At 31.4% G+C, this 14,475-nt stretch overlaps 2 protein-coding genes across 2 annotated transcripts; both read left to right on the forward strand.

The window, feature by feature from the left end:
• The first annotated feature begins 2,629 nt into the window (after positions 1-2,629).
• LOC129890093 (uncharacterized) lies at positions 2,630-8,828 on the forward strand. Its single transcript, XM_055965629.1, has 5 exons — positions 2,630-2,952; positions 3,616-3,756; positions 4,563-4,682; positions 7,961-8,056; positions 8,316-8,828. Exons 1-5 carry the CDS (start codon positions 2,731-2,733, stop codon positions 8,433-8,435), a joined length of 699 nt encoding a protein of 232 aa, XP_055821604.1. The 5' UTR covers positions 2,630-2,730; the 3' UTR covers positions 8,436-8,828.
• Positions 8,829-10,400: 1,572 nt separating this feature from the next.
• LOC129895126 (protein NRT1/ PTR FAMILY 8.2-like) lies at positions 10,401-14,158 on the forward strand. Its single transcript, XM_055970785.1, has 5 exons — positions 10,401-10,499; positions 10,628-10,727; positions 11,378-11,595; positions 11,889-12,448; positions 13,276-14,158. The coding sequence occupies exons 1-5, from the start codon at positions 10,401-10,403 to the stop codon at positions 14,156-14,158; spliced, it is 1,860 nt and encodes a 619-aa protein (XP_055826760.1).
• Positions 14,159-14,475: the final 317 nt, after the last annotated feature.

The following is a 14,475-nucleotide window of genomic DNA, read 5'->3' on the forward strand; positions in this document are numbered from 1 at the left end:
TTTTATGTCAAATAAAAATATGATAAACAAATTGAAATTGAGAAAATATATCTTTCAGACCACTTGATTTAGATATGAATTCTTGCCTACTATTACTAATAGATCATATCCTTCACACATTCCGTCTGTACAAACTTTTATTTAAAAAGTCTTCTTTAAGGATAAGTATGTTTTGATTTTTGTATTTTCCTAACAAGTTCACTTTCACTTGTTATCTTTACATTTATAAACAGATGATTATAAAGATTTTTGGTAAATAGGTCATTAAATCAAGAATAAATTTATAAAACATTATAAAATCAATTAACAAGATAATATTTAGCTGATGTTTGATCATGTTTTATAGGTTGTGTTTAGTCATGAGTAAAAATTGGAGTTATTTTTAATTTTTTGTGAGTAACTTAGAGTGAAGAAATTAAAAACATCTTTATGTTATTTTTTAAATTTTTGAAAATTCTGAAATTAATTTTAAGTTAAATTTCAAAATTTTATGACCAAACACGTTTGGGCCAGAGTTCAACTCTAGAAAAAAAAAAGGAAATTTTTTGCATATAGTCACTCACAAATACCTTAATTATGTTTCATAACTATAATTTGCTAATTACAATTCGTAGCTATAGTTATAACAACGTTTGTATAATTCACGCAATATTTGTATACGTTTGTATGATTCGCTATACAATTCACAGCTTTTATATAGCATTTGTAAATTTAACTATACAATTCATGCACAACGTTGATATAATTCGCTATACAATTTATAGTGTTTGTATATTTCACTATACAATTCGATCCGCGCATAACATTTGTATAAATCACGCGAATTATACAAAACTCAACATCGCACGAATTATACAAAACTCAAACTGTAATTACAGCTAGATGTTTGCCGCGAGCCATAATTAATTAAAAAATATTAACTAATTAACTAGTATATATTTACTTATCCGCGTAATTTTCTCAAAAAAAATAAAATTCCCTTGGAAATATCCCTTGAGATAGACAATGACACAGAAATTAAAGAGTTGATGCCAATTCATAGCCTTGAAATTTTCGAAAATTACAAGCAACCTGTTGAATCAGACTTTTCCCCTCACCCGATGATCAATGTAATCGATATCTATATAGAAATTTGACTAATTCAAATTTATATTAAAAATTAGACTTTTAATAAAAGATAAAGCATTTTCTATCATATACGACTTTATTCCTATAATTCAAACCGAAATTCCTCGTTAAAAATAAAAGAGTAGTTACGACGACCATTATATATCTAGATGTTGATGTTTTAATTCGTATTCAGTATCCAACTTTTAGACTCAAAGTATGGTCCTTCCACTAAAACTAAACGACTAAAAACTTAACAAGTGGATGTGTGACAAACAGAAAACAATTTAATTTTTAATTGTATATATAATGTCCAAATATCAATTATTGGTCACTCTCTCTATCCAAGCCATAAAGATCAAAGCATTTTTGGTCGTTTTTTGATGGCATTAAAAAAATATGCACTTTTTTAAAATCAACTATTAAAAAAAACATATTTAAGTGGTTAACTTATTTATACAATAGATATTTGAGATCATACGTAAAAGTTTTTCCGAATTTTGTATCAAAAATGTATAATAGGAACATTTTATCGTGTGCTTAGATGATCAATTGAAACAAACCTTAATTTCAGTATCTAAATGAAATTTATCGACAAATTTGGCTGTCATTTATTATATTGAAAAGATCTATCTTAATTATATCCACATACAGTGACAATGAGTTTTTTTCACAATTAATGCAATTTGAACCTGTTGTTACGTTTACTTTGTCATATTTTCTAAGTTACTATTGTTGACTATATGTTTATAACCTTTAATTACTTAAAGTGACATGATATTGTTAAATCTTTTTACACTAGTAACCATGTCTAGTATATTCATCAACAATTTGTGCATTTCAAAACGCAGTCACAGAAAAGATATGCATGACAGATAAATTAATATTAGAAATAATGGGTGTTACATGGAGAAACCAACAATTTAAAGTTTAAATTTTAGGATAACGATATTATGTGTTAGTAACTATATTTCGAATTTAAATTTTATACATATTTAGTGATTTTTTTTGCACAGATATAGTTTTTGAATTAAAGTTATTAAATTCGGCTGAGCTTATCGGACATAACCTAATAGCTGTATCAAGCGAAAACTTCTTTTCCTAGATTTTGAATTTAAATTTTATACAGATTTAGTGAATTATTTAGAACAAATATAAAATTTGGACTTAAGTTATTGAATTCGGCTTACCTCATGCGTAACCTTATACTTAGAGCTCTATATATTGCACTACCAAAAAAAAAAAACTAAAAGTAGCTATAAATTTCGTCGCTAAAATATTCGTAGCTAATTAATTTTTTTAATAACCCAAATAGGGACATATTTTGCACTGCTTAGCTATATAATTTATCCGTCGCTAAATTATTATTTTTTTAGCATATGTGCCTCCTGCCCTAACATAGGCAGCATCATGATACCTTTGTGATATAATGAACTTCAACTACTTTGTGAACTTCCCCAACTACCTCTACTTTTGTCACTTGAAAAAACATTAATGCAACTTTAGTATTGTTGCTCTTCAACTTCTTTCTAATAATAATCATCTGAGAAATCCCTTGAAAATGTAATTGATATTTTTTATTTCTTATTTTGAAGTAGAAGAAATAAATAGAGTTCTTTCTAAATGGAAGAAGATTCAATTATAATTATTGTTTTATTTGGAGTTATTTTGTGGACAACACTTTTTTTGTTAATAAGAAAGGCTTTTCCAAAACATTCATTTGATTTTTGCAATCGTTTGGTTTCTACAATTCATGCTTCTTTAGCAGTGACTTTGGCTTCTCTATCTGTTCAAGATTGGAGTTGTCCTGTTTGTCCTGTGGCTTCAAAATCTTCTCCCCAACAGGTACTTTTTCTATGTCGTTTTGCACGCATTTTAATTATTTTATCAGATATATACTATTTCTAGTAGCACAAATAGCGGTTCGATCCGTCAAGATTTAGGTAGACAAAAAAAAAATACCCTATACTTTTACTCGCTTTTAAAAAATATTCGAAGATCTTGTCTTTTCTTTTCATCAAATGAAAAGAAAAAGGAAGGCCTTAATTTTAGCCCTTTCAAGAATGAAGGCTTATATCATGAGTGTTTATCTATCTTTATTATAGAGTGCTGAGTTGTACACTTGTACTAGGGTGCTAAGTTGATCTATTTATATATTAAGAATTTAAGTTATATACGTCTTCGCGAAGAGCTGACACTATCATATCACACATAGATAAATCTCAAAATATAACAATTTGTAATGTTGAAAAAAATAAAATCGATTACATGCTATATAACATATAAATATTACCTGCTATCAGGTCTCTCGAAGAATGTTCATAGGTAAGCTTTTTTAAAATGTGAAATTCATAATTTTGAAAGTTTAAAATGTAAAAAGTGTTTTGCAATAACAATGCATATAACTTAAACTTGTATTTATTTATTTATTTGGTCTTAATTCTTCTTTTGCTAATTTGAAATTAAGATCTAACAATGACTCTTGGTAAAAAAATAATAATCAAACAGAGGAAGGCACTTGCAGTGACAGCAGCCTATCTTATTTATGATTTTGTATGTTGCCTCTTTGACAAACAAGTGAGGATTGATAACTTGGTTCATCATTTGGTGTGTATTGTTGGAATTGGAGCTGGCTTTGCTTATAAATTGGTAAATATATCTTCTCCTAATTACAAGTCCTCTTTACATCTTTTCCTAATTAATGAGTTTTATAGCATGTTTGATCATTTTTTTGTAAAATGAAAAGTACTTGTTTTTTTTCTAAAAAATACTTATTTTAGAAAGTTGAAATGTTTGGGTCAAACTTTTAGAGAAAAAAATAAGGGGTCATTTGGTAGCTGATTTGAAAATGAATTATGCAGGTATTAAATCTTGCATAAGTAATAATATCATGTTTGGTAACTGATTAGGAGGTAAATTATTCATGTACAAAATTAATATTGTGTTTGATTTGCTATTTAGAAATCCGCATAACTAATACATGTATAAGTTATGAGAGAATCTATATATTATTTTATGCAAGATCGAAGGTGGAATAACTAATACATGTGTAATTAATACACTAATAACTAATCACTGTATAATTATATCTGCATAAAATAATACATAAATTTACACGTAACTAATCCCTACATTACTAATATCGACATAACTCTTACCAGCTACCAGACAACTCTTAAATATTTTTGTGTAGTAGCAAAAGTTGTTTTTCAGAATCTAAAAATAACAATAACGTTTCTCGGAAACACTTTTGAAACATTGGTCATCTTCTACTATTGGCAAACATGTTTTTTCAAATTGATTAGTCAAACACAAACTGTTATTCACAAAAAGATGTTTTCGAAAAACTCTTCTAACAAATTTTATTTTCTTTAATATAAGGAGATTTTGAAAGTTGAGCCCTACAAACTATTAATCTTTCAATTAGTTACCAAATGTTTAGTCACTTATTGCAGTGTGGTTCAGAAATGGTTGCTGCATTGTGGATAACAGAGATTTCAAGTCCATTTCTTCATCTAAGGGAGATTCTCAAAGAACTTGGATACATAGACACTGATCTTAACTTTGCTGCTGATGTAAGTTTCTCAAACTTTTTAGTTCACATGCATTCCCATTTTCACTACTAAAATATTACTTTACTATTTCCCATGGAAAAATATCGAGCGTCTATTTTCACAAATATTTTGATTGTATCTGCGAGAAAAGAAAAAATAGCAATGTTTTTATATAGAATAATTAGGAAGTTTTTTACTATTTCAGTGAAAATTTATTTTCCATCATGCATTTTTTCAGTGGACTGATTCGGTAGGAAATGAGTGGAAAATTATATTCTATAGCATAAATTTCTCATTAAATCGCAATGGAAAAATATTTGTTTCTACTAATGTTTGAAGAAACAATATGAAAAGAGTAATAATTATTTTTTCGTTCTGAATCAACTAGAGGCATATCTAAAGCAGGTTTTCTTGGTTGAATTGAACTCATTGCTTGTGACTCCAACTATGTATGCTTAAAATATCACATATTTATTTTGAACACATTATCTTTATATCTTAGATTCGCCTCTGGAGTGATACATGAAGGTCTAATCCTCCAATATGCCCTCATAGCTAGTACACTCTTGGTTGCATTCGTGGTTGATGACTTTTTATGAACTAATGATAGAAATCCTTCCCTAACAGTTGTTGAACAATTCTGTCACGCCCCGGGAGGGTACCCTAGACGTAACCGGCATCCGAAGGCCATTTCTGCCCTCCGAGCGAACCACTTGGTCCAGTCACTCATTCATTCAATCACAATCTATTTGTAGGAACTCAATTAGAGAAATACTTTTCATAATATAAGGGCCGAGGGCCAAACATTTACAATCAAATGAAGACAATGAAGTAGGACTCCTCAAGATGACCGCTCGACCTCCCCACACTCTAGTCTATGAAGCCTCTATTCATGTCTAAAAGGTGCCAATGACAAGCCCATGGATACCAACAATCTAAATAAAAGGAAGGGCAACAAAACAGTACAAGAAGGCCCAATATCCTCCGGTCTAGGAGGACTCACCGACTGGCTGGAAGTGTATGTGGATCTTCAACGGAGCGTCGGTTGATGATCTCTAGTACCTGTCTCTGCATCATGAAACGATGCAGGCCAAATGGTGTCAGTACATGGAATGTACGAGTATGTAAAATGGCCGAGTACAACGAACATCAAGAAAGAATAAATCAACTCGGGAGCTCAACTCAAAAGGAATGACAACTCAATCAAAGGTCCTAAGTCTGAACAAAAATATGATTTAGACTGGACCAATCATATACAACTCAACTCAATCTGACTCAGAGTTCTATCAAAAACCTATTTGGGAGTTTCCCTTAACCGACAACCAACACTTATGAGCCAGTGAAGGTACAACAAAACGACGTTGTTGCCACGCTCGTTCATACCTTGCCAGGGTATGAACAAATCGAACACTCATGGATCCAATCCAACCAAGTCCTATAATGTCAGGACAATTCTCTCGGGGAAGCATCCGACTTTAACGGTTCAATCCCCCCTACGTTTGGCAACATAGGTATTAGGTTCGAGTATGGACTATACTCTTGCCCAATTCGATGTTCGATACTCCTCCCAAGACTCAATGCTCATAAAACTCCATCAAAGCAACTCAATCAACTCATATCGACAAGTCTCATTACAACCTTGCCAACTCATCAACTCTATCACAAACAAATCTCTTCCAAGCATACTATTTGCTCAATCTCAATCATATCATCAAAAGAAAATTTAAATGCACATGTATAACATCATCTAGATATAATCAATCATTACCTCCATCCATTTGAGAAAATCCTTGTGACTCACCACATCTTCAAGACTTCAAATCGACCCTTTTTTTTATAATAGGCAATATTTTTAAGAAAATAAAATACTTTGTCAAATCTACATAACTAAGAAGATCAATAAAACATATTTAGCAACTCATTTCTTCATCATCTCATACTCACATAAGGGCTCATTTTAGGGACCTCTTAGCTCAACAACATTGACACATAAATAATCAAGTAAGATGGAGACAAAACTTATTCAAACATGTACCATACCAAGAAACTCCATTTTCATGAATATCTAACCTCAAAGCAAGAATAGGCCACATGGGTGGACTCAACCCATGTTTTGGATAGCCTTACATACCTTAGTGAAGACTTGAAGAAAACCTTGTAGTTGGGTCTTCAATAGAGGACTCAAGTCTTGAAGTTCTTGGACTCCTTTTTGTTGGAAATTGAGAAGAAGAGAAGAGAGAGGAGCTAGGGCTTTTAGAGACAGAGAGGGGGCTGAAGAAATGGTCCCAAAATGTACCAGGCTTGTGTATATATAATTTGGGACAATTCCCAAATTGCCCTTCCTCCAAATTCTGAAAATTAGGCCAAAACGCCCTTGGCGCGATAGTGGCGCGTCGCGCCCTTACAGCGCCAAGGCCAGTTATGCCTAAAACCTGCACAACTTTTAGTGGCGCGTCGCGCCAAGGACCAAACTACTGAGGCATGTTTCTGGCGCGATAGTGGCGCATCGCGCCCTTATAGCGCCAAACCCATTGTTCTGAATTCTGGGGATTTGGCCTGAAAAACCCTGCACAACTTTTAGTGGTGTGTCGCGCCAAGGACCAAACTACTGAGGCATGTTTCTGGCGCGATAGTGGCGCGTCGCGCCCTTACAGCGCCAAGGCCATTTCCCCAGTAGTTGCAACCCAGACCAAAAATGAAATTCCTGTCGTGCTAGTTCATCTTCGGATCGTCATATCTTTTGACTCCGAACCCCAAAATTTACGTTCTTGGTGGCGTTGGAAAGAAGACTTGACGACCTTTAATTTGATAGGTCGTGGGCCACCCAAATTGACGGCTTTCAAAAGATAGGGTCGTTAAAAGTCGACCCTTACATGAACTCGTCCTAAACTTAGCCACGACGGATCTTTTGGGCTTAACTCGGTCCTAGGGGTCCTCAATGACCCCACATCACCTCCAACACTCTTAAATTCCTCAGGGACTCATCTTAACTCAAGCACATACTTCGAAATAAATACGATGGGCCCCACACGTATACAAAAAAGGTCCGAATCTTAAGGAAAATTTTGAGGGGTGTTACAAATCCGTCTTGGGAGTGTGGAGAATCGTAGGAATTCACATTGCCTTTATCGGTTTAGAATTCCTTTTGTATAGAATAAATGTATTAAAAAATGCCTTTCTTTTCTAATTCACAAATTACCCTACTTTTCTCAACTTGACACCTACTTTAAAACCAACATATGACAAAGCTTCTTTTGTTACTACTGGTTATCTCTTAAGACAAAATTGATATTTTGCAGGTTTTATTTGCAGTCATCTTTTCCATTGCTAGGATGATAGGAGGACCATATCTCAGTTATGTAACTCTTTCTGCTGTTAATCCAATCATTATAAAGGTAATGTGCATATATTTGGCATATAAAAATTATATGCCAAATTATATTACAAATAGTTATTACAAAAACACAAATTAGTGACGGACAACGTAACTTATGTGGATATAAAAAGTTTATTGCTATATTTTATTTAACGAGGAATTGATGGTAGATTTTCAAAAAATCCTATTAGCTATGAGTATTTAGTGACATATTAACTGCAAATTTCGTAGCTTTTTTTAGTAGTGGAATAACAACTAAATGTTATTGAAATTTCTAGGTCATGGCTTTGGGGCTGCAATTTGTCAGTGTTTTCTGGTTCTACAAGATTGTGAGGATGGTGATCTACAAATTGTCAAGAAGGACAAAATCTGGAACTGTACATCTTTCAAAGAAATAATTTGTTGACTATATATTTTGTTGGCATAAGACATATGTATGCCCTTTAATTTGGTTTCATTTCATATTTATGCCTTCCAACTTTGGGTGTGCACAAGTATGCATTTAAATTTGTATAAAATTAAACAAGTAGACACACATATCCTACGTGGCAGAATACACATAGGATGCCACTTAGGACACAAAATTGTCATGCAGAATGTCATGTAGGATGAATGTGTCTATTTGTTCAAGTTTTGAATGGTTAAAGTGTCCATTTATGCACTAGTAAAATTAGAGGTTATAGTTGTTAGCTGAAATCAAATTAAGAGTTATATTTATGTATTATGCCTATTTTGTTCTTGTGATATATGATTCAATATATTTAGGCATAATACATAAATATGCCCTTTAACTTGTCTCATTTCACATTTATGCCCTCAAATTTTGGATGTGCACAAATAGATACTTAAACTTTTATAAAATTGAACAAGTAGACACACATGTCCTACGTGACACAATACACGTAGGACACTATGTAGGACGCAAATTACAATGTAGGATGAATGTGTCTATTTGTTCAAGTTTTGCATAGTTAAAGTGCCTATTTGTACACTAATAAAGTTAGAGGTCATAGTTGTCAGCTGAAGCCAAAGTAAAAGTCATATTTATGTATTTCCATATATTTAATTATGTTATATTTGGATTATTTAGGAAAGTATATATATTACTTTAAAATATAGAAAACATACGGACAATCAAATGGTGGATCAATTAATAACTTTGAGAAAGTTATACCTTATATATACAATATAATTTTTTACCTGAGAGTGTTCACCCGAACCCCTCAGTTTCTCCCAAATCCATCCTTGTATATATATATAAGAAATAATTTTAATTATATAAAAATAATATAACTGATGAGCCTCTTGATTTTACTTGGCTCCGCCCTTGTGTTTTCCATTGGTATTGAGTTAAATATATATAACTTGTTCTACCCTAAAAATTCCTAAACATAATAGAAAAAGGTTTACAAAAGACTCCTAAAAGATTATAAACATATATTTATCATATATGGTACTACACATTATTTACACAGCTAACGTTTTACATGAATCAAAAGTGCACAGTTTAATTAAAGATTAAACATACTTAGTCAAATATTACAAAAATTAAATTAAAAATTTGTTATGCCTTTTTTTAATTTTTATTTAAATGTAGCATTCTAACACGTTAAAGGAAAAAAACCCACAATAACCAGCCAAACTAGCCAGCAAATCACTAGACGGCAATTTGAATTAGTAAATTATCCCTTTAATTATAAGAAAATATCTAGCTCTATGTTTACTGGGAGAAAATATTCACATCACGTAGTTTAATATAAAATATTATATATAGAAAATTATACCTGATTTAGTCCATATTTATGTATGATCACCTTTTATATATTATTATATATTTTTTAACAGGGTTAATACATTATGTATATGTTTCCTCTTCAAATATAATATTGTATAGTGGGTTACGTGACATAATATTTTATGTTGGGTTGTATATGTTTGAAAATTTCCCTTATATTGCCATTTGTTTGACCAAATTAATTTAAGAAATGTGTATGACCAATTGGCAATAAAAATACGTTTTGTTGCTGTTTTCTAGCCTTTTGGTTATCAAGACTTTTGAGAAAATTAAATAGATTCGTTTTAAATGTTTGTTTTAATCTACCGGCCTGAATTTAATTAATTAAAGCAGATCGATATAAAAAATAATAAAATTCTATTTTACTTTTGTATATATAGAACTATAGATATACTAGATTAAATGTGACCTTCCTTGCTAGCTAGTTCAACTAATAACAAGTGGTTATAATTGCGGAAAACGAAAAAAAATATTAGAACCATCTTATTATATTTTGAATCGAAATAGCGACAAGTCAAGTGTTACGGAGTTTGAGAATAGAAGTACGTTAGTCTTTTGTAGTTTCACTATGGATAGAAGGATTCATGTTGATGATCTAGATGACAAATTATCATATGTTCAACCATCTTTTGATGGATTTATGGATTTGATTAAGAATGACAAGAAGGTAATTAATAATATAAATAACCTAGCTAAGTATTATTTGATATTTTGTTACTCCATATGTTTACCATTAATTAATTTTTATATATTTTGTATTAATTTTAAATTAACATGGTGGGAAAAAATTGGCAGGTAACAAAAACTTTGGTGAGCAATGGTTGCGTGGATTATAAAGGGAATATTGCAAACAAACGAACTACTGGAGGATGGAAGGCTTCGCCATTCATCATAGGTCTCTTCTTCTTTTTTTTTTCCTCATTTTTTCTTCTTCAAATTTAAGTTATATATATTCATGTGCAATTTTTTTCATATACTATCGATATATTATATTAGATTATTTTTCATTTTCATACGATTTTTAATTAATGTTTATATAAAAAATTACCTACAGTTATCTTTTGATCAAGCGACCTGATCATGATATAAAATTCTTCCCACAGTCAATACATAAAACTTATTTTTTTTCTTTTATCGCTCAAATACAAGAAAGTAAAAAAAAAATCATTCATTTTACCTACCCTACCCCTTGGTACCACCCTCTTATCTTGTAGCGGAATCAAGAATTCTAATAAGATAATTCAAAAAAATGGTGGTGCCACTATTGGACCACTTTTATAGCTAGACTAGACATTTTTCACTATTTTTTTTTTATGTATATATGGTATCAACCCCGTTATCTTGTTGCGGAATCAAGAATTCTAATAAGATAATTCAAAAAAAAGTTGGAGTGCCACTTGGTATTCCGACCATAAAGCAATTTTTGAGCCACTTTTATAGCTAGACATTTTTCACTATTATTTATTATATGGATGTATAGTCAGATTTCTTTATAATAATAATTTTTTTATTCTAATTTGTTTATTTTTTGGTTTGATCGAGCAGTGAATGAAGTGGCGGAGAGGTTGGCATTCTTTGCAGTAGCAGTAAGTATGGTGACATATTTGGTATTTGAGATGCATCAATCACTGCCTGATGCTGCAACTCATGTCAATGATTGGATTGGAGCTGCCTATGTTTTGACACTTCTTGGAGCTTTTCTAGCTGATGCTTATTTTGGTCGATTCTTAACCATCATTATTTTCTCTTGTATCTACTTTGTGGTAAGAAATTAAATCACACATTTATTTAGTTTTCTTGTTCAACTTTCCACAATGTTTATGATATGGGTATATCCGTATATAATCATTGTATAACTTATGTGTATATATTGATTAGGAGAAGTAATCAATGAATCCCTCAATTCCACTATGTTTAGGAAAAGTTAGTTTTTAAATTTCATGTCGATTTCAAACTATATCACACAAAATGTACTGAGGGCATATAAGTTATGCATTATATATACACACAACTTTTTACTTACTGATTTTAAAATTTTGAATCCGCTTCTTATCAGGGAATGATATTATTAACACTATCAGCATCAATAGACAGCTTAAGACCACCTCTATGCACAAAGAGGCCATGCACTCCATCAACAAATGCTCAAACATCTTTTCTCTATGGAGCACTCTATCTAATTGCACTTGGGACAGGTGGCATCAAACCATGTGTTTCAACATTTGGAGCTGACCAATTTGATGAATCAGACAAAAAAGAATCACAAAAGAAATATGCATTTTTCAATTGGTTCTTTTTTGCAATTAACATGGGTGCACTATTGGGAATAACACTTTTAGTTTATGTGCAACAAGAAAAAGGATGGACTTGGGGTTTTGCTGTGCCTACAATAGCAATGTTTGCATCAATTGTTGTTTTAATTGTTGGATTCAACAAATATAGGTATAAAAAACCTATGGGAAGTGCTTTTACTAGATTTGCTCAAGTTATTGTGGTTTCTACAAGAAATCATTTTAGAGGTGTTGTGGTGGGAAATGAAAGTGAATTATATGAGATGAAGACCAAAGAGAGTGATATTTTTGGTGCTAGAAAGCTTCCTCACACTAAACAATACAGGTTAGTATTAATTTCTTTTCTTTTTTTTACTTCTTCTTTATATAAAGAGTTCATTGTGTTTTCAATACATTACTACAATCAGATCTCTCTATATTAGTCAATATTATTTCACTATAACGATCAAGATTTTTTTAGAACACTTCTTTCATGTTACGTTATATTATCTGTTCTTTATAATAATATTTCGCAATAACAACCAACGAATATTCAAAAATAGAAAGGCTCGATTGTATAATAAAAAGAACTTGCTATGATATTTGTTGCTGATCTTACACTAAATAGTTCATAGTTAACAAGATTGTTTTTTTGGTAATTTGTCACTAAATCATTGATATATAGAATTAATAACGAATTTTAATTGTTTAGCAACAAAAGTTATTTATAAACCACAAAAGTTGCTAATCGATCTGTCTCTAATTCCTATTTTTTAATTGTTAATATCAACAAATTGCTTTTAATATATGTGGTCTTTTTTCTACTAAAGACTTGCCTAGAATATTCGTAGGATTATTTTTTACAAGTTCTAAAAAACAAAAACAAAAACTATTGAAACTTTACTTTTGAAAAGGAAGAGAAATAGAATCTCCAATTTGAAACAAATGGTCAAATTTTAGCTAACAATTTTACATCCCTAAATATAAATTGTGTTGGATCTTTAAGGATCACACATATTTTCACGATATAATTAAAGTTATACGCACTGACAATCATTTTAATTAACACAATCAGTATAGTTTACTTGTTAATAACCAATATTTATTATAAGAATTTACTGGTAAGTTTAATATTCGCAATATTATCTCAACTTTTTTTCTTGTACTTTGTAGATTTTTGGATAAAGCAGCAGTAGTAACAGACGTTGAAACAATCACCAACAATAAATGGAAATTATGCACAGTAACACAAGTTGAAGAATTCAAATCCTTTATAAGAATTCTTCCAATTTGGGCCTCAACAATTGCACTTTCAATTTCATTTGCTCAACTATCAACATTTTTCCTAACACAAGCCAACATTATGGACCGAAAACTCGGCCCACATTTCACGATCCCGGCGGGGTCCGTCCCGGTCTTCACCGCCCTCAACGGGCTCCTCCTCGTCCCGATATACGAGAAATTCGTTGTCCCATACCTCCGTTCCAAAACGGGGCACCAACGTGGCATCACGTCTTTGCAACGTATCGGGGTTGGCTTATTTGTGTCAATTTTTGCACTAATGTCTGCCGCGTTGGTTGAGAGAATGAGACGTTCAAACTCTGACCCTACTAAAGGATTGAGCGTATTTTGGTTATTTCCGCAATTTTTTCTAATTGGTACGGCTGAAGTTTTCTCATATGTAGGTCAATTGGAGTTTTTTTACGACGAAGCGACGGACGGTACGAGGAGTATAAGTAGTGCATTATTTTTGAGTGAAATTGGAATTGGGAGTTGGTTAAGTTCAGCCTTAGTGAAAATTATTGAAAGTATAACTGGTGGTGTAGAGGAAGGGTGGATTAGGAATAATCTTAATAAAAGTAAGCTTGATTATTTTTATTGGATATTAACAGGAATAAACGGAGTGAATTTCTTGGTATATTTAATTGTTGCATGGAGGTACAAGGGGAGAAATTGTGAAAGAGGAACAATTAGAGATGAGTCTAATTTAATTGAACTTGATGTTCAATTCAAAAAGGAGAATGATACTGGGGAATTTTCTAGTATGGCCTCTTGAATAAGGTCTCGATAGTCGAGAATATATCTATCGAAAACAGTATTTTTATCCCACAAGAATAGAAGTATGTTTTGGGTATATTTCACTTTTTTCAGACCGATTTAAGAGATTATATTAAACGGTTTAATTATTTCAATAGCTAGTAGAAAATTGAAGAACTTATTATTTTTTTTCATTTTAAAGCACATGTTCTTTCATTTTTCTTTTTATTTTGAATATTCACATATATTTATATATGATCAAGCTTTGTAACTTATTTAATTGGTGTATATTCTCTACTTCTTTCGGTCTCAAAATACTAAGCACATTTTTGTATT

The sequence above is a fragment of the Solanum dulcamara genome, chromosome 1, assembly GCF_947179165.1.
Source record: "Solanum dulcamara chromosome 1, daSolDulc1.2, whole genome shotgun sequence".
NCBI lineage: Eukaryota > Viridiplantae > Streptophyta > Magnoliopsida > Solanales > Solanaceae > Solanum > Solanum dulcamara.

What these genes read in the sequence shown, in the direction of transcription:
- LOC129895126 (XM_055970785.1), top strand. Translation starts at nt 10,401, where the DNA reads ATGGATAGAAGGATTCATGTTGATGATCTAGATGACAAATTATCATAT. An exon ending in TGATTAAGAATGACAAGAAG is followed by an intron (nt 10,500 to 10,627) that starts GTAATTAATAAT and finishes AAAAATTGGCAG; the next exon opens with GTAACAAAAACTTTGGTGAG. An exon ending in TCTCTTGTATCTACTTTGTG is followed by an intron (nt 11,596 to 11,888) that starts GTAAGAAATTAA and finishes GCTTCTTATCAG; the next exon opens with GGAATGATATTATTAACACT.
- LOC129890093 (XM_055965629.1), top strand. Translation starts at nt 2,731, where the DNA reads ATGGAAGAAGATTCAATTATAATTATTGTTTTATTTGGAGTTATTTTG. An exon ending in CAAAATCTTCTCCCCAACAG is followed by an intron (nt 2,953 to 3,615) that starts GTACTTTTTCTA and finishes ATAATCAAACAG; the next exon opens with AGGAAGGCACTTGCAGTGAC. An exon ending in TTAATCCAATCATTATAAAG is followed by an intron (nt 8,057 to 8,315) that starts GTAATGTGCATA and finishes TGAAATTTCTAG; the next exon opens with GTCATGGCTTTGGGGCTGCA.